Source organism: Colobus angolensis, unplaced genomic scaffold (assembly GCF_000951035.1).
Source record: "Colobus angolensis palliatus isolate OR3802 unplaced genomic scaffold, Cang.pa_1.0 Scaffold2, whole genome shotgun sequence".
Lineage (NCBI taxonomy): Eukaryota > Metazoa > Chordata > Mammalia > Primates > Cercopithecidae > Colobus > Colobus angolensis.
Window position 1 is genome coordinate 10604377 of NW_012115154.1, and position 19122 is coordinate 10623498.

General features: G+C 40.3%; 1 protein-coding gene across 1 annotated transcript; it reads right to left on the minus strand.

Moving 5' to 3' along the window:
* Positions 1–468: 468 nt before the first annotated feature.
* Positions 469–4592, minus strand: LOC105511210 (trypsin-like). The gene is made up of 5 exons (XM_011941326.1): positions 4553–4592; positions 2917–3079; positions 1879–2132; positions 1173–1309; positions 469–618 (listed from the first exon to the last, which is right to left on the minus strand). Exons 1-5 carry the CDS (start codon positions 4590–4592, stop codon positions 469–471), a joined length of 744 nt encoding a protein of 247 aa, XP_011796716.1.
* Positions 4593–19122: the final 14530 nt, after the last annotated feature.

Consider the following 19122-nt stretch of genomic DNA (forward strand, 5'->3'; position numbering starts at 1 on the left):
CTTCTGCTTCTTGGGAGGCCTCAGGAAACTTATAATCATGGTAGAAGGGAAAGCAAGCACATCTTCACATGGATGGCAGGATTAGCGGGGTGCTACCCACTTGAACCAAGCAGGTTTTGGGAGAACTCTATCACAGGAACAGCAAGGGGAAAGCCTGCCCCCACGATTCAATCACCTTCCACCAGGCCCCTCCTCCAACACTGGGAGTTACAATTCTACCTGAGATTTGGGTGGGGACGCAGAGCCAAATCATATCAATAACCTTTCACATTTTCTCAGTATAATAGTTTGACCCTATGTCCACCTTCTTAACAGCTAGTTTCAAGAGAAAGTTAATCAATACCGACAGGGACCATTCTTGGAAAGATGTGGTACAGGACAGTATATTTTTATTTAGATACTGTTTTTTGGCATAGAAAGAAGGTGAAGTTGATGAATAGGATGTGCAACATGAAGAGATAAAGGTATTTAGTTGGCAGCAATGGTCTGCTGAATCCATTTCACGTAGTTGCAAACTTTAGTGTAGACTCCAGGTTTGTTCTTCTGAGCACAACCATTGCCCCAGGAGACAATGCCCTGGAGTTCGCTGTTGCAGACCACAGGGCCACCAGAGTCACCCTGGGCAAAAAGGAAGGGATATTAGAGCTCTTATTTATGACCAGATAGGAGAATGGACTGTAAGATGTTCTTCCATTGCGCTGGGGCCATTGTCCCACACTGCTGATCCACCATGAAGCACTTTCTCTTCCTCTTGAAACCCTCCAACCCTCAATCTACTTACTCTATCAGTAGTTAGTCTTCCTTATACCTTATTTGAGCCCCTTCTTTTTTTGTGGTAGGCCAATTGGGCCAAGAGGAGGTGAGGACTATGGAGGTTTAATGCTGCTTAACTGGCTCTGCTCCTTCCACTAGAGTTCCTTTCCACAGTTTACCCCCTCAGAAGGGCACATGGAAGTACTATTTGCACACCATCTTCTGTGCATCTTTTAACTCTTAAACCTAGACATTAATACAATAAAAATAAAATATTTAATTTGTTCCAAGCCTATCCCTCACCTCTCACAATCAGTTATAGGGACAGTTTTACAATCCTCTGTGTTTCTGAAAAGGGGAATTATGGTGGAGAAAACTAAGAATGAGCTGGAACTGAGAAGCAGTACAAAGAAACTAACCTGGCAAGAGTCCTTTCCACCCTCCAGGAATCCCAGACATATCATGTTTGTACTAATCTTGCCCGGGTAGGCTGTGCGGCAAGAAGTGTTAGAGAGAATGGGAGCCTTCAGACACTGCAGGAGGTCAGGGTAGTTGGCTGTGGAGTGGAAGAGTAAAAAATGCAGGATCACTCATGAGGTTTCCAAAAATTTCCTTCTCAATACTTCTCTCCTCTTCCCCAATACTCTCACTCTTTCTTTCAATTAGCCAATGACTTCTCATTTAAGAGAACAATATTTTCTTTCTAGAAGCTTTCCCAAATAGTTCTAATCAATGAATTGTTCTTTCTCTGACACTAGCATCAGTGACCACGATCTCACATCTATGACTTTATTTCTCAAGCAGGTATATGCTCCAGGCAAGACCAAATCCCTGAGTCTTTGTTTTGTTTACCTCCTCAGTTTATAGTTCTCTGCCCATCACTAATCACACTTCAGTTAAATACCCTGGTATCTTCATAGCACTTCATTATTATGTCTTCTACATGGTTCCAGCAAAAGAATCTTCTTCATTTCAATTGTTAATAGTATATTTCTGAGATTCCATATATCCAAAAACTATGCTCTGGGAACTTAGCTTTAAGTGAGTTTGGACTAGCTGACTTTCCACATGTCATTCAGCTCTAAAACTGTCATACTTGGTACTTCTGTTTCAGTTGATACTTACTGCCACTGCTCAGTGTGTTGCCCCAGCCAGAGATGAGGCACTGAGTACCAGCCGCTGCACAGGATGTTGGTAGAGAGACGGTGGCCACTTGAGAGTTGATGGTGGCAGCCGAGCTCAGCTTAATCAGCATGATGTCATTATCAATGGTGGCTGAGTTATACTTGGGGTGGCGAATAATCTTGGCTGCATTTATGAATTGTTCATTGCCTTCATAGACCTTAATGTTGTATTCTCCCAGACGCACTTGGATTTGGCTGGATTAAAAGATGTAACAGGTTCGTAAGTATCTAGTTTGAGCTATTTCCACTTCTCCTGACCCCCCATTTATGAGCATAAACACAGACACCATCCTTTTCAAGCATTCAATCACACAGTAATTGTGCACTTAAGGTAGCATTCTGCACCACCACATGGTACAGGTTAGAGTTTTCCTTAGGGGAGTGTCCCTGCAAGTGCAGACTCACAGCCTGCCATCTTGTTAAAATAGTAAGGAATGGGAATGAGAACCCAAGGACTTGAATAAAACAGTTGGAGATAAAAAGGAAGTTGGTGGAGTTTGATCAGCATTTGCCATTTCCCTCTGGTTGGGATCACCAATTATCACAGGGAATGAAGCAAGAGTCAGAGAAATGGCAAAATGTTAAGGAGTAGAATGAATCATGCATATTTTTAATGTTGCACTGTAAATTCTCTGTATGTTATTGCCTCCATATACAGTTTATACTGGCTGAGCTATAGTAATTAGCACTATGTACTGATTCATGTCATAAGCTATTTCTAGGGGTACTTCACCACTCACAATTTCCCTTCCGTATCTTGAATACCATCATTTGGGAAGACATCAGGGAATCCTGAAGGGTACCTCCCATGCAAAAGCCCCTTTATACATCAGATAATACCTGAGAAAATAAAAAGTCTCTGGAAGTCTGAATGCCTCACCCTCAAGCACAACTCTGCAGTTTACTCTGAATTGTGTTTTGTCAGGGATAGAGGATTAATTAATCTTAGTGCATAAGAAAGTGAGTATCAATGACTTACAACTTGTAGCAGTGAGCTGCGGACACCACCCATTTTTTATCGATGAGGGAGCCGCCACAGAAGTGATAGCCAGCATTCAGGGACACCTGATAGGGAACAGAATTCCTCTGACAGGTGTAGCCCCCAACGATCTTGTCATCATCATCACTAGTGGGGAAAGTGGCTGACAGAGAAAAGTTGGGAACAGTTAAACAGATCCATCTTAAAGTTTCTACAATATCATGAAGTTTTCTCAGATTTACCAAAAGAGCAGAATGTTCTCTTGTCTCACATAATCAGTAAATGGTGGTTTTAAGGTAATTTGGTGGTGGTGGGGGGGGGAATTTATTATTCCATACCTTTAAATTGTACCCCACTTATAACATTATAAGTATCTATTTTTTAATTTATACTTTAACTCTGATAAATGCATTCTTTTTTAATATATGTACTATTCAGCCACACACACACACACACACACACACACACACACACAAAGATCAGAAACTCTCGACACAGTAAATGTCCTGAATATCACTTCCTGAAGACACAAGGAAACTGTTTTCACAGAACTCTGCTCTGCAGCCATGCAATTAGGTGTAATGCTTTTCAGTAATCATGCTGATGTTGGTTTGTGGTGGTTGGTGGGATGTTGGTATGGGAGAGAGAGTTCCATACGATAACAGAAAGGAAGCTTTAAAAAGTCACCTGAGAATTTTCTGGTCTGGAAGGAAATTAGAGACTTATACTTTTGCTCTCCTAATTTCTCTTCTTGATTCCAGTCTAGAATTTGTATTAAAAACATTTTACGGAGCATTATAGGATGACCCTCTTCAGCCTTTCCTCTTATCCCAATTATCTTTCCAACACTTATGAATTTATTCGGCTTTTAAAGTCTAGCCCACTGATTTATTAAGACATCTTGTAGCTCCAAAAGTTTGTGATTATATTTTATGATCCCCATTGTTCAGATATTTTTAATACTTTTAGGAAAGAAGTCAGCAGGTACGTAGACAGATGCATTGAATTTATACCTACCTAACTTGAGAAAATTTAGTATTAAGTTTTAGTCGTATAAAATTTAGTAGTATAAAAGGATAACTCATCATTTTTCTATTATATTCATGATGAAATGACATGTTACTTTACACCAGAGAGAGTTCCATGGCAGAAATATCGTAAAACACAGCCCATAGCTTTTATTCATGAGAAAGAAAATCGCTTTTCCCATTGGCTTTATATCACTAGCCTTTTAGTGTGGAGAAGATGCAGGCTCTGACACCTGCAGCCTCTTTAAAAGCATACGATTATCTTCAATTATTAACTCCAAATTCTTGGAAAGGTCAGGATAAGCGCCTCCTTAATCTGGGCTATCTTTTCCTTTTCTCTCCTTCTTCATTAATTTTACCCAGAAGTTGAGAGCAAGTCCTGTGTCTTTATATCTTCTACCCTGATCACTTTTGCTAACTGTGATCTTCCTCCAACAAGTGAAATTTAATTATCCACAAACGTATGTATTTTACACAATTGTTTCCATATTTTAAGCTTCTTGAATACAGAGACCAGGTTCAACATTCATTGTTGTCTTCCAGAGTATAAAGTACAAACTTAAGTTTATGGTAGACACCCACTGATTCACTCATTAAAAGAGACTCACCAGCAGCTCCCAGGAGAGCAAGGAAGATGAAGGTCTTCATGGTTGCTCACTTCACCTGGACTGGGAAATAGGATGACAGCTTTTCTTCCACAGCTATTTATCCCTCCAGACTTGTCTTGACATTCATGGCCATGTGTGCCAGAAAAGTGATTTCACTGTAAACTCACAAATCTAAATCTAAAATCTGTGACATATGGAAGATAACTTAACATCAATTTTAAACATTAACGTTTGCCTACTTTTCTAGGGGTTCATGGGACTGAAAGTAATAAAAACACCTGGTGAAAACTGTGCCCCATAATAGGTAAGTAAGGTCACAGGACAGAGTTGCAGGTGTCCGGATTCCCAGATAAAAACTCTTAAGTAGTTGGGCATCTCAACTGCAAATGTTTATTCTAAGAACTACGGCACTTTTGAGGTTTCATAATGTAGACTCTTTTACAATTATATATTTGTGTTATGACCGCTCTGGTCTTATATATCCATGTTAGCTTTTCTCTTTTTTAAATTTCAACTCTTATTACAAATTAAATGGTACACGTGCAGGTTTTTTACGTAAGTAAATTACGTGACACTGAGGCTTGGAGTCCCAACAACCTCATCACCCGGGCAGTAAGCATCGTACCCAACAGGTGGTACTTCACCTTTTCATTATTAAAGGAACAGCTTGTTTCCCTAAGAAAAAGAAGATTGCTATTATTTGAACTTAGAGGAAAAAAAGGAAAGTTTAAAAATGCTAATAACTGATAATTATCTTGAGCTTATAATTATCTTGAGCTTACTGTACTTATTCTAAGTACTTATTGAGTAAGTACATAAGTACAGTTTGCTGTGTATGTCAGGGATATTTTAAGTATTTGCTTATATTTTAATTTAGCAATCTTCACAACAACCATATAAGATACCTATTATAATTCCCACTTTACAGATGCGAAAACTAAGGCACACGAAACTGTAGAGGATTTGACATAGCAAATACATGGTAACATCAGCATTCCAACCCAGAAAAATCTTCCTTCAGAGTCTGTGATCCTGACCACTGTGAAACACTTATCTCAGTAAGTTCACCAAAATCTGGATGCCAAGATAATGCAAAATTATTGGACAATGATAACACAACTGAAATTTATAAAGTATTTACTGTGTGTCCAGCACTGTGGAAGTGGATTATATGCATCAACTCACTCAATCTTCACAAGCAGCACTGTAAATGTTAAACTACAAATTTCATCATTTAAGAGATGTGGAAAAAGAGGCTAAAAGAAGTCAAGTGAGTATATCAAAGTTTCATAGCTGTTAAGTGGTCAATCTATGGTTAAAACTTAAACAGCCTCACTTCAGGGTTCATGCTCTCACCAGTGATGCCATGAATATGATAAGAGAGAACAGGGCCAGGCGCGGTGGCTCACGCCTATAATCTCAGCACTTTGGGAGGCCGAGGTGGGCAGATCACGAGGTCAGGAGATCAAGACCATCCTGGCCAACATGGTGAAACCCCGTCTCTACTAAAACACACAAAAAATTAGCCAGGCATGGTGGCGGACACCTGTAGTCCCAGCTACTCAGGAGGCTGAGGCAGGGGAATCGCTTGAACCTGGGAGTGGAGGTTGCAGTGAGCTGAGATCACGCCACTGCACTCCAGCCTGGCAACAGAGTGAGACTCTGTCTCAAAAAATAAAAAATGAAATAAAATAAGGGAGAACAGTTTGAACTCTACCAAACTAATGGCTAACTTCAAGGACTATTTGGAATTCTGGAAAATCCAAGAAATAGGTTGCTAGAATAGGAGTTTTAAGAATTAATACAACATGACAGAAACATACAGTTGAGTGAATCTCAGTGAGAAGTAACTCCCGGCCAGAGGTAGCTAGATTTGACATCTATGCAATACATTTGAAACGTCCTATTGGGATCTATTTCTGCTTAAGCAAATTATCACTCCTGAAGTCGTTTCTGCTTCTTTTACATTTGAACTGCTACTGCTATCAAGATGACGTACTCATCAGCAGAGTTTCTCAACCTTGGCACTACAGACATGCTGGGCCCGATACTTCTTGGCTGTGGGTAACTGTCCTGTGCATTGCAGGATGTTTATCTGCGTATGGCTGGTGTCTGGAAGAAAACAGCAGTACCTTTGTCTCCCAGTCGTAATGACCAAGAATGTCACCAGACATTGCCAAATGTCACCTGGGAGGCAAAATCATTCCCAGTTGAGAACCAGAGCTCTAAGGGAGAAAGAAGGGAAATGGGGCTTTGCTTCTAAGGTGATAGCCTTTAAAAAGTGCCTTGAGCTGCGGGACAATATAGACACTCAATAACTACTGAATAAATGGCACCCAAAGTGGGGAGTTGCCTTTAATTGATTCCTAAAAATTAGAAAGTATTAAGGAGTAAGGGAAGGAGCGGTGCCCAGATGAGAAAGGGGGAGTCTTTTTAGGCTGTTCAATATTTTCCATTGCTGATACTTTAACCTGTGAGGTGATAGAACCTGTTTAATTATACATCATTCTTGGAACTTCCCCAGAGATTCCTCAGAGATCTTGGCCCATATAAAAAATACAGCATTGTAGAACTTTTTAGAATAATTGGCTCATGTACTCTTTTGGCCTAGAAAGCTGCCTGTAGTGTGCCCTGGGCTTGATCATTTGGACTCCTTCCAGGAGCAAAAGAGTGAGAGTTGCCAGATTGGGAGTAGGTGGTGTGGGTTATCATCTAGGAACAGTTGCAATTTCCCACACAAAAAATCCTGAGACAAGAAAACTAGTCCTGTCTGGCTACTGGGATGGTTCTCTAGCCATCTCAAGCAGTGGAGGGCACGTGAGGAAAATGTTAAGTGATGATTTCTAGACTTCAGTTTCCAGACTTCAGTTATTTCCATATCATTCTTTTACTTTTTTTTCTTTTTGCATGTAAACCACTTACATCTTGATTTTTAAATAGACTTCTTTTTTTAGACTCTTTTTAGCAATGACATCGACGTTTCTTTTTTATCTAATGCATACTAAAATGAACACATGCTTTTCAAATAAAAATGCTCATCTGAGTACTTTCTAAAATTATGTTGAGGACTGCTAGTGATGAGTCTACCAGCCTTCGGGAAACCTGGTGTTAGGTAGATGACTGGGGAAATGAGGGTGGGCAAAACCAAGGATAATGGTGGTGCTGCAGTGTTGCCTGTGAGTGGAAGGGGTGTGGAGCAGAGTGGATCGGGATGTTAAGTGAAAGTGATTAGGTGAATGCTCCCTGTAGAAGAGGCCAGGTGAATACAAGATTAGTATGAGGTGCCTTTGTACATATGCATGTGTATTTGTCATTTGTGTGAATACATCTGAGTACATCTGAGTCAAATATTCTTACATTATTGTGTGGGGGCTTGGACCTGTAAGATATCCTGTGTTTCTGAGATACTGTGAGTCATTTTGTAAAGTGTGACACTGGAGAAGTGGGTTGAAAGTTCTCAGACTCGATGAAGTATTTTTGTCTGCATTTTATGTGTGCAAAAGTTCTCTTCCCGATGACATCAATAAATTCTTATTTGTAATTAATACTGGACATGCTACAATGTGTGGGGGCCTCCTTCCTCAGCCTCTTCTCACAAGATCCATCAGCTGTGGGGAATGCCCATATTTTTTCTTCCGCTCAGCAGAGTGAGTCAGTATCTATACTTCTTTTTCAAACTTCAAACACAGGGTGACCCGTGGGCAGATGCCAATATTTAACTAGCCTGTATTTGTCACCTCTTTTTCCCATGCACACGACTTAGTGGCTTTGGAAGACTATTTGAACTTGTGCCTAACTTAGGGGCTGATTAGGTTCCAACAAATATATTGACATTTGTATTGGCAAGAAGAAAGGGCTCCAGACTCTGAAGGCAATTTCATACTCTTTTTCTCCATAGACTTTTTTTTTTCTTATCTTCTCCAGCCACTTTTGTAGCTAATACATCACTAGATCATACTGGCTTTTAGCCACTCTAGTGTGTGGAGACAATTTTAAGTAAACATTTTTTTCCTGAAAAAAAAATGAGTACTAACACACACACACACACACACACACACACACACACACACACACACACACACCCCCTATAAATAGTCAGGGGAAAAAAAGTGCAAAAGAGAATAAGGTGTAAAGTATACACTTGTGAACCTGGAAGTCTACATTAAGCTGAATTGCTCATCTTTGTAACATATAGAAAATCATTATTAGTGAACAGAATGATCTTTCTGGAGAAATTGAACCCTAGAACCAGATCTAAGTTTTCTTGAGAACCTGCTCAAGGGTGGAATTAGTTTGGAGGCATTTTTACTCTGGCTACATGTGATTCTCTCCATAAAATTGTTTGCATGGGCCGGGCGCGGTGGCTCAAGCCTGTAATCCCAGCACTTTGGGAGACTGAGACCAGCGGATCACGAGGTCAGGAGATCGAGACCATCCTGGCTAACGCGGTGAAACCCCGTCTCTACTAAAAAAATACAAAAAAACTAGCCGGGCGAGGTGGTGGGCGCCTGTAGTCCCAGCTACTCGGGAGGCTGAGGCAGGAGAATGGCGTAAACCCGGGAGGCGGGGCTTGTAGTGAGCTGAGATCTGGCCACTGCACTCCAGCCTGGGCGACAGAGCGAGACTCCGTCTCAAAAAAAAAAAAAAAAAATTGTTTGCATGGCTTAGCAAACCTTTCCAATAGAAGCCCTAACAGTAAATGTTTCACATACTTGGCTGGCAATGTAGTCTGTCATAATACTCTGCTGGCCTGCAATTACAGCATGTAAATAAATGAGTTTGGCTGTGTTTCAGTAAAAGCTTATTTACTAAAGTCAGCTGTAGGCCAGATTTTTTTTCTTAGGCCATAATTGGTCAACCCTGCTCTAGAAGATAGGGAAAAAACCATTTTCATACCCTGTCTCTAGATTGAAAATTAAATGGTGGTTCAGTTTCAATGATCAAGAATGGCTTAAAATAAAATTAGTAATCTTATTGAGAATATCTCACTTTTTACTTTACTACAAATGCTTTCGGGAGAAAGGAAGAAGTGGAGGAATGGATATTTAGGGCTGGGATATTAGAGTGACAGAGAATAATGCAGGAAAAAAGGAAATCTTGACGGAGACAGAAAATGTACATCAAAGTATCGGAAACAATAAAATGTGGAGAAAGAACATTTAAATGTGGTGACCAGCATTCTAGACTTTATTCTGTTTCTAGCTTTTTACTGGTCTCTGAACTTTAAAATACTCAGTATAAAATGAATACCCACAGAAACTAATGGGAAAATAGGACAAACTAACACAATTTTTCATCCACATATTAGAGTTTTGTTAAGGTACAAACTTCCGTCTCTGTCAGAATTTACTTTACATTGCTCTGTATTCCTGTTCATGCCCATATTCTACCTCCATCACGTAAAATTCAATGGTAAAGCATACCTCACAAAAGAAATTGTTTTATCACAGAAACAGACAAGTGTGTATATGTGAACCCCACAGCTGTCAGAACATGCACAAATGCTATCATGAAATAATTGCAAATTTGCCACTTCTGAATATAAGGGGTCAGTGAGGAATTTATGGAGAGAAAGCATTCTATTAGATCAGAAGGAAATGGGATTAGGAAGAAAAACAGAGATGAGGATGGAGATTAAATTGAAGCTAACAACCAAATAGAGCATCATAAGTGGTAAATGACATGAAACATGGAAAGAATGTATAATATGCACCTCATATTAATTTTTAATGTATAATACATACTTCATATTAATTTTTAGATAAAGACAATTTCTGTCAAATGTAGTTATATCCCCACAACAATGTTGAGCATATAATAGGAACTTGATAATTTTTAAAAATTTTTTCATGGATGCATAACATTTGCACACATTTATGGGATGCACATGATATTTTGTTACATGCACAGAATGTGTAATGGTCAATTCAGGGTGTTTGGGGTATCCATCATCTAGAGTATTAATCATTTCTATGTGTTGGGAACATTTCCAATCCTCTCTTCTAGCTATTTTGAAATACATAATACATTGTTGTTAACTATAGTCACTCTACTCCGCTATTGAACATTTATTAATTCTAACTGCATTTTTTATTTCCTCCTAGCTCCATTATCCCAGCCGCCTTTAATAGACTCACCTTAATATTATGGGATGCATTTCCTAAATCCAAACAAATTGGTTTCCAAAGAGAAATGTTACTTAGCTCAGCCATGCTTTCCTGTTACAATTTTGGAAATTGTAGTTTGGAGAGTAGAAAACAGAAACTTATAGGCATCTTGAATTACAGCCTAGGAAGAATGACTCAGTCCCACTGAGACACAAGGTGGGGGGCAAACAATTCACAAATACAGTGACCCTTAGAGCTTCAGAATCATTGTCACTCTCCCCACCCCACTCCCTTTGAGTAACAGTCATCAGATTAGGAATATTTAGTGAATTTAGCAGAGAACACTGGTTCACTAAGAGTAAGTCATGTCAAATTAAACCCATTTTCCTTTGGGTGAGCTTATTAGGTTGCAGAATGAGGAGAAGATCTGGAACCTAGCATCCTTGTTTTCTGCAAAGTACTTGTTGATTTTTTCATGATATTTTTGCAGTTAAGGTTCTTGACGTGATACTACAAGGTAGATGCTGTTGATTAACAGATGTTCTCTCAAGTCTTATCTCACAGCCGTATGAACTCCAGTAAGAAAATCCCTACTGTCTCTGATTTGAGAACAAAGAAGCCAAACAGCTGATTTACTAATGACTCAAAGCTGAGAAGAATCAATGCCACCAAAGATTGATTTAAGACACAAAGAAATCACACTCCATGTAAAAATCTGCCTAGCTCATACCAATAGCTCTCCAATCATCCTAGTCTTTTAAGTACTAGTATCAGACTTGGTTTTCACTCACAATTAGATATAATGCCATTCCTAGACAAATGGAATCCAAGGAGACAGAGAGGCCAGTGACACAGCAACAGGCTACGTTTGCTGGTTGCCCACCTGAGATCTTGTCTATTCTCTGTTCAGGCATCTCGGCTTTGCCCTGTTCCCTGTGACCAAGTCAACATTTGACACCATTTCCAGTAAATGGGTGCTCGCCTGTTCCCAGTTTTCTGTGCTAATATCCATGCTGGTACCCTGACTCCTTCGAGACAGCATTCATTCTTGCTCTTACCAGTTCCCAAGACCAAACTGACAACCCCAAGCCTTCTTCCAGTTCCTTTGAAGCTGGCAGCTACCTTCTTGAGCTTTCCCCTGTTCTCATTCAAAATCCCCCATCACTGCGCTGCCAATCCTACTGCCCAATTTTGGCGTCTGTGGAGAGCATCTGCTCCAACTACCATGACTTGAACAGATATAGCCAAAGGGAACTCTGTCTTGAGGACTTGGTTAGAGGAGTGCAGATCCCATCACTCAGTAGTGGCTAGAGACCAGGGCCTAGAAAAGATATGCTAAGGAATGTGTTAGTTACTATCGAACATCTGAAGCACTCTTGTGTTAGAAACACAGAATCATGCCACGAGATTCTAGATGACAGGACACACACAAAGAAGTGGAAGTCACAAAAGAACATGTCATCATTTAATGCAACAAAGAACTTTGTAAGAATGGATGGCAACTCATCTGGGTAGCAGTAAGAAGCTCATCTTTATGTGATACAGGAGGATAGATTTATAAGGTTCTTTTCTTACTGTTGGAAGGGCAGGTTTTGATGTTCCTTGGTAAACTTTGTTTTATCTTGGTATTTATCACTTAAGCATTTACTTTTTCACATAAATAAGTAGACTTTGATGTTTGAGGTGCTCTGAAGCAAGCTATCTCTGTAGTTGCCAGTTGTATAGGTTTAAAGAAAATCATGGTAGCAGCCTGTGCTGGTCTGACTAAGCATGGCTAATGCCCTCATAGTAGCAAGCTGAGCTCAGCCAAAGGTTGCAGAGGAAGGCAAGATCCTTTCTGGGCCAATGTTCTGTAATCCTGGAGCCCATAAACATCATAAGAAAGTTGTGGTTAGAAATGTGGAAGAATTTTGATTATTGGTAGAACCCAGTAGTATAACATTTTTAAAAACTCCTTGGAATTATTCTAATGTAGGTGATTTGTCTACCTCATTTTGGTGAAACACTACTCTAAATCTTTCCCTTGAAACCTGGAATAATTTTAAAGGATGGCAACATCAGTTTTAGTGAAAGTATTTTATTGACATCTCTATGTGAGAAATATGAGCCCCTCCAGAGGTAAGACAGTTACAGTGGATTCCAGGTTCTGGACCTGGACCCAGGGAGGATAGAAATCCCTCAGTTTGCTTTCCATGATGTCTGGACCCATTTGATGTAGTTGCAAACTGTGGTATAAATGCCAGGTTTGCCTTTGTGGGCACAGCCTGCACCCATGGAAACGATACCCTGAGGAATTCCACTGCAGACCACAGGACAACTAGAGTCATCCCAAAAGGAGAGGAAGTGAGTATCAGAAGTGTGCCTACCTCCTGAGCAGATGCAGGGCCCAGGGTAGGGATAAATTAAACCCAGCTGACAGGCATGCTTCCTGTGCTCAGGAAAGCCAGGAACACCATGCTGTCACTGATCGGGCCCAGGAAGGCTTCATAGCCTGTGCTGTTGGAGTGCACAGGCACTTTTAAACATTGCAAGGAATTAGAGAGCTAGGATCCAGCCTTTTCTTTACTCTTTGAACTGTATTCTGTGGAAGAACTCATTCTTGAATAAAATACATGGTGATAACTGTTATCCTCAGACAATAAGTGACACCCATCCCCCCATAGATATGAACTTCTCCAAACCCTCCTAGTGCCCCTCTCTCCAAACTCCCCAGAGGGTCAGGTCCCCCAAAGGGCAGCAACAAGCCGATAATAATAATTATAATAACAATGAACATTTCTTGAGTACTTACTGTTCTAAGCTCATTTTGTTTATTTATTTTTAAAAAGTTTATTTTTATTTTGAGTTCTGGGGTGCATGTGCAGGATGTGCAGGTTTGTTACATAGGTCAACCATTCACCTAGGCATTAAACCCAGCATGCATTAGCTATTTTTCCTAATGTTCTGCCTCCCCGACCCCATCCTCCCAACAGGCCCCAGTGTGTGTTGTTTCCCTCCCTGTGTCCACGTGTTCTCATCGTTCAGCTCCCACTTACAAGTGAGAACAGGCGGTATCTGGTTTTCTGTTCCTGTGTTAGTTTGCTGAGGATAATGATCTAAACTTATTTTACATATTATCTAATCCTTAAACTCAACTAGTGAGCTAGGAATTATTATTATTTTTATTCCCATTTTTCAGAGGAGGAAACCAAAGTTTCCATCCCTCATCCTCAACCATGCCACAGCCTAACTGAACTCCAACTCTCCTGTAACTGAATCACACTGAAGCTCACCCACTGGCAGAAAGCTGTGTGCTGTCTCAGTCTCAGATCAGGCACTGAGTACTGCTTTTGGGTCGGGAGCTGGTGTTTATGCTTTTGTTGAGGACAGCAGGTTTGGCCAGCTTGATTAGTATGAGGTAATGTCCCATGGTTGCCCTCTTGTATTTGGAGTGTATGATGATCTTAACTGCATTAATGAGCTGTTCGGTCCCTCCAGGAGCTGAAAGATTAGGTTCTCCTAATCTCACCTGGAATTTTCCAGAAAGAAAGAAAGAGGCTGCAGAGCTTTTACTAAGCAGCTGGGTCTTACTTTCATACCCATAGCCCATTCTGCATCACCCCATCAGAACCTTGCAAGCAAATGAATTGGCCCAGAGACAAAGCTGGGCCCACTAGTGAACCTTAAAAAAAGCTTTGTCAGCTGGGGGACTCTGTTCCACGCAAAAATGGATGCAGTGAGCTGAGGACTCTCATTTCTAAAACTCTCTCTCAGCAGCTAGAAGTTGCACTACACAAGAGCAGAGAACCATGGAAAAGAAAAGGGAGATATTTTTTCTTAGAGAGAAGAGGATGCTCAAGAAGAGTGCCGTAAGACAGATTTCCTTTTTCTCTCCTGCACCTCTCTGCCAAGGCCTTGTTTCCTAACAGGATGAATCAGCAGACCTCAGACCAAGGAAGGCAACCCACAGGAGGAATGGACATCCTCTAGGGACACTCCAGGGTCCACACCATGGTCAATGGCAGTGAGCTGCCCACAGCCCCCACTGGCTGCTGATGAGAGCCCCAGATAGGTGAGATCCAATGTACAGGGACACCTGGCAGGGAAGGGCATTCTTGTTACAGGTATAGCCCCCAACGATCTGGTCATTGTCATTGTCACAATCCATGGGTAAAGCCTCTAGAGATGAGAAGGAGAAGGAAGGGAATGAAACAAAGTTTACGTTTTGTCCCAAAGTTTCTGAATAAGAGGTAGATTAAAAAACATCCACTGTAGCCTTCTGGGGGGGGGGTGGGGAACACTGCCAATGTTCTGCTAGCCTAGATCTTTCATTACTTCTTCTTTTCCCAAATGAAAAAGGCTTTTATATCTACTGTTGTAACATGTAATATTCATGTAGGAAATCTAAGCAGAACTATAGTACAGTATAAATTAAGCAACGTTGAGATAAAAAGTATCCCAAATTCTACTTATTGAAAATAATGGGCTGGGTGCGGTGGCACATGCCTGTAATCTCAACACTTTGGGAAGCTGAGATGGGTGGATCACTTGAGGGCAGGAGTTCAAGACTAGCCGGGCCAACATGGTGAAACCCCATCTCTACTAAAAGTACAAAAGTTAACCAGGTATGGTGGTGTGCACCTGTAGTCCAGCTACTCGGGTGGCTGAGGCAGGAGAATTACATGAACCCAGGAGGCGGAGGTTGCAGTTAGCAGAAATCACGCCACTGCCCTCCAGCCTGGGTGACAGAGCAAGACTCTGTCAAAAAAAAGAGAAAAAGATAGAAGGAAAGAAGGAAGGAAGGAAGGAAGGAAGGAAGGAAGAGAGGGAAAAAAAGAAAGAAAGAAAGAGAGAGAAGAAAGAAAGAAAGAAAGAAAGAAAGAAAGAAAGAAAGAAAGAAAGAAAGAAAGAAAGAAAGAAAGAAAATCACTGTAATTTTGCAGCAGTAATTCCTATAGGTATTTGTCTTTGTATATACCTGCACACTCCGCACATCCACACATGTATACAGGATACATTTTTCACAAATGAAGCTCTATTTTATATGCTATTTTGCAGATCTTTTGAAACAATGAATTTATCAATTCTAAAATACTTTCAAAAGCTTAACAAATTTCACAGACATGTCTTCAGGGATCTCCCAGTAAGAAAACACAAACATGATTGGTTATGAAGGGTAGAGAAATCAGTACTAGAACTACTTACTGATTCAGTAAAATTATAAAAACTCCATATCTCTTTGGACTGTTATCCAAGTCTGGATCCATTCCCTGGTTTCTCTTCAGATCATATAAATCTCACCTTTTACCAAGCCTGAATCCTAGACTTTAGAGAGGAGAAAGCTGAGAAGGGCAAGGACCAACAGCGTTGGCCTGGTGCATTGCTATTAAATGTAAATGGACTCTAAGTCTTGATTTGCTAAGAACAGTCTGATTTATGCATGCTGTCCTGGGACAGTTACAAATTGCATCACTTTTCTCTCTCAAAAATGTCCCTATTTGGTCAATAAATTGCATATTCACTCTAGTTATATAGCAAAGTCTCAGGTGATCATCAGAACCAGAGGGTGAATGAGGAATATGTTGCATGCAAGTATTTTGCATGGGGGGAAGTTTTCTATTTCTCCATGCTATTATAGGAGGAATGGAAATTCACAAATTTTCTGTTGAGTTTCTGACCTACACAAGAGACAATAGAGGCTGAAAGTTCATTCTCTATCACTCTCTCTTTCTACAATATTAAAGGAAGAAAAGCACTTATCAGCAATTCTAGGAACATGACAAAGATAATGTTCTTTATGGTGGCTCTCTGAATTCACTCAGTGATGAAGAAAAATGAGGGAATAGTCCCGTTTACACCCCTTAAACGAACCAACGTTATCGATATTCCAAGACCTCTGGGAAATAGCAAGAGCATGATAGGAGACACCTGGATATTCATCAAGAGGATTCTTCATTTCTCAAGTATGGCAAATATTGTTGCTGAGGTTATTCATAATCACGCCTTCAGAGGGAAGTATGGGATGTACAGACCCCATCTGGTTAAGGACTACTCATGGCCTTCCTGATTTAATAAGGTTTTACGATGGTAACACAAAAAGCACTGTCAAACAGAGCTGCATTACTTGAAGAATGAAATGCTTTCAATACAACTAATAGATAAATTCTTCTCTCACTGTACACATTACCTCTCTTTGCCTTTTTGTGATCTAATTTCTTATCATTCATAATCAGTCCTTGAAATACCTACTCTCTCCTGAGCTTTTCTCAGACCCAACTTCTACTAAACATATCTGCTCCTGTACCTTGGGTCAACTAGTCTAGTGCTGAATTCATCACAGCTTTCTCTTTCTATATTTTCTGTCAGTGCAATGAAGCTATACACATATGGTTAGCCAAACTTGAAACACGGAAGCTACCCTTAACTTTTTTTTTTTTTTTTGACAGAGTTTCACTCTTATCACCCTGGCTGGAATGCAAATGGTGTGATCTCGGCCCACTGCAACCTCCTTCTCCTGGGTTCAAGTGATTCTCCTGCCTCAGCCTCCCAGGTAATTGGGATTACAGGCGCGTGCCACCACACCCGGTTATTTTTGTATTTTTAGTAGAGATGGGATTTTGTCATGTTGGCCAGGCTGGTCTCGAACTCCTGACCTCAGGTGATTCATCTGCCTTGGGCTTCCAAAGTGCTGGGATTACAGGCGTCAGCTACCATGCCCAGCCCACCCTTAACTTTTTTACCCACCTTGCTCACCACCTGTATTCAAAGTCTTGACAATTTTACCTGTCTTAAAGATCTTTGACTTTTCTTTGAAGATTCTTGATTTTTCCTTCAATTCAACCACCTATGACTTGGTTCAGTATCACATTTTCTCCCCTGAATTATTGAAATCATGCTAAAACCACTTCCTTGTTTGTGGCTTTATTCTCCTTCAATTCACTCTCCACATCAGAGTAATCTTTCTAAAATGCACAAGGATCATTACATTTTCCTGCTTAAAATGCTTTGGCAGCTCCACATTGACACCAGGATAAGTTTAAGTTCCAGCACTAAAGTTCATGTTCTTGGACACTCTATGCTGTTTTAAACCTCTGTGCCTTCCACACACACCATACCTGGTTAACTCCCGTCATTCTTCAACTCTAACCGTGGAGAACTCTGAACTCCACCTGCATTCTCCAGCTAAAATCAGTCCTTCCTGAACTTTCTAGACAGCCTTTACTTTCATTACATTTACTTCCAGTCACATATTACTTGTATAAATATCTGCTTAATGTCTATTTTTTCCAGGTAGTTTAAAATTTCTGAGGGCATAAATAATGTCTGATTTGCTCACTATTATGCCTCAAAGTCAGTATGTACGTGGCACAGAGTAATTGCTCAGTGAATAATTGCTGAATGAATGAATGAGGTTACTTTCCCTGTTTGCTGGTGAACTTCTAGTCATCCATTACATTTACCTAAAGTATCATCTCTATCTATATTTAATCTCTGACATTAACCTATTTCCTCCCCTAACTCCACCCCCCTAATGGCCCAATTTGTTAGATGCTAGTCCGTTCTGTTCCTTATTGGTGCCATTGTAAAATCCTGTGCATGGTGCTATTGTAACTTTTGAATTTTGTTGCAGGCTTTGATTTCCTTGTCTCTTCAACTAGATTATGAGCTTCTGAAGAAAATGCTTTATGTTAAAATTTCCAGTTTATAACACTGCCTCTGGCCTAGAGTAGATGCTTAAGTTCTTCTTTGCCCCGATGGGCACTTCTGCCTCGTCCAAAACATCCCCACCGACAGTCATCCAGCCTCTATTCTGGACAGGAAACCACAGTACTTCCTGGAAATTCTTCCTTCTGTCAAGCCGGAAAATCATCTTGTTAGCGCTTTGAATCTTTTGCTCTCAGTGCTATACCTTGGGGACATAGGATCAGGAGAGATATAGTAAGAAGGTAAGTAGTCAACAAAGCCAAAAGAAGATTGAAGGTTCTAAAAGAGTTAAAGACAAATCGGATAAGTGAAAACTCCAGCCCAGCAAATATACGTTTTTCTCTTTAGATAGCAGCTACAAATTGTGAAAGCCAATCTCAAAAGTGTCTCCCAATTTCTGGGACATAGCATGCCAGGTACTAGTAGTCAAAGCTAATGTTGGCTTCTTTGTAGACAATTCAGCAGAAACAGTTTCTTAGGAAAAAAAAGTAGTTGGAGCAGGATTAGGTAGATTGCCCTAAGATCTGGCTTAAAGTCCTCTCCTTCAAAACACCTTCTCTAATTGCATCAATCCCCAACTGATAATTGGTTTTCTACATAGTCTTTGAATGCTGATGAGAATAACTTGTGCCCCATTATTTGATGATTAGTCAAATATCATACAGCGCTTTTAAAAAGTTGTTTCTTCTCAATAATGGCTCGGTCACACCATCTAGAATATTCACACACACTGAAAACAAAGATGAATAACCTATAGGTTTTTTTATTTGCATGTATTTA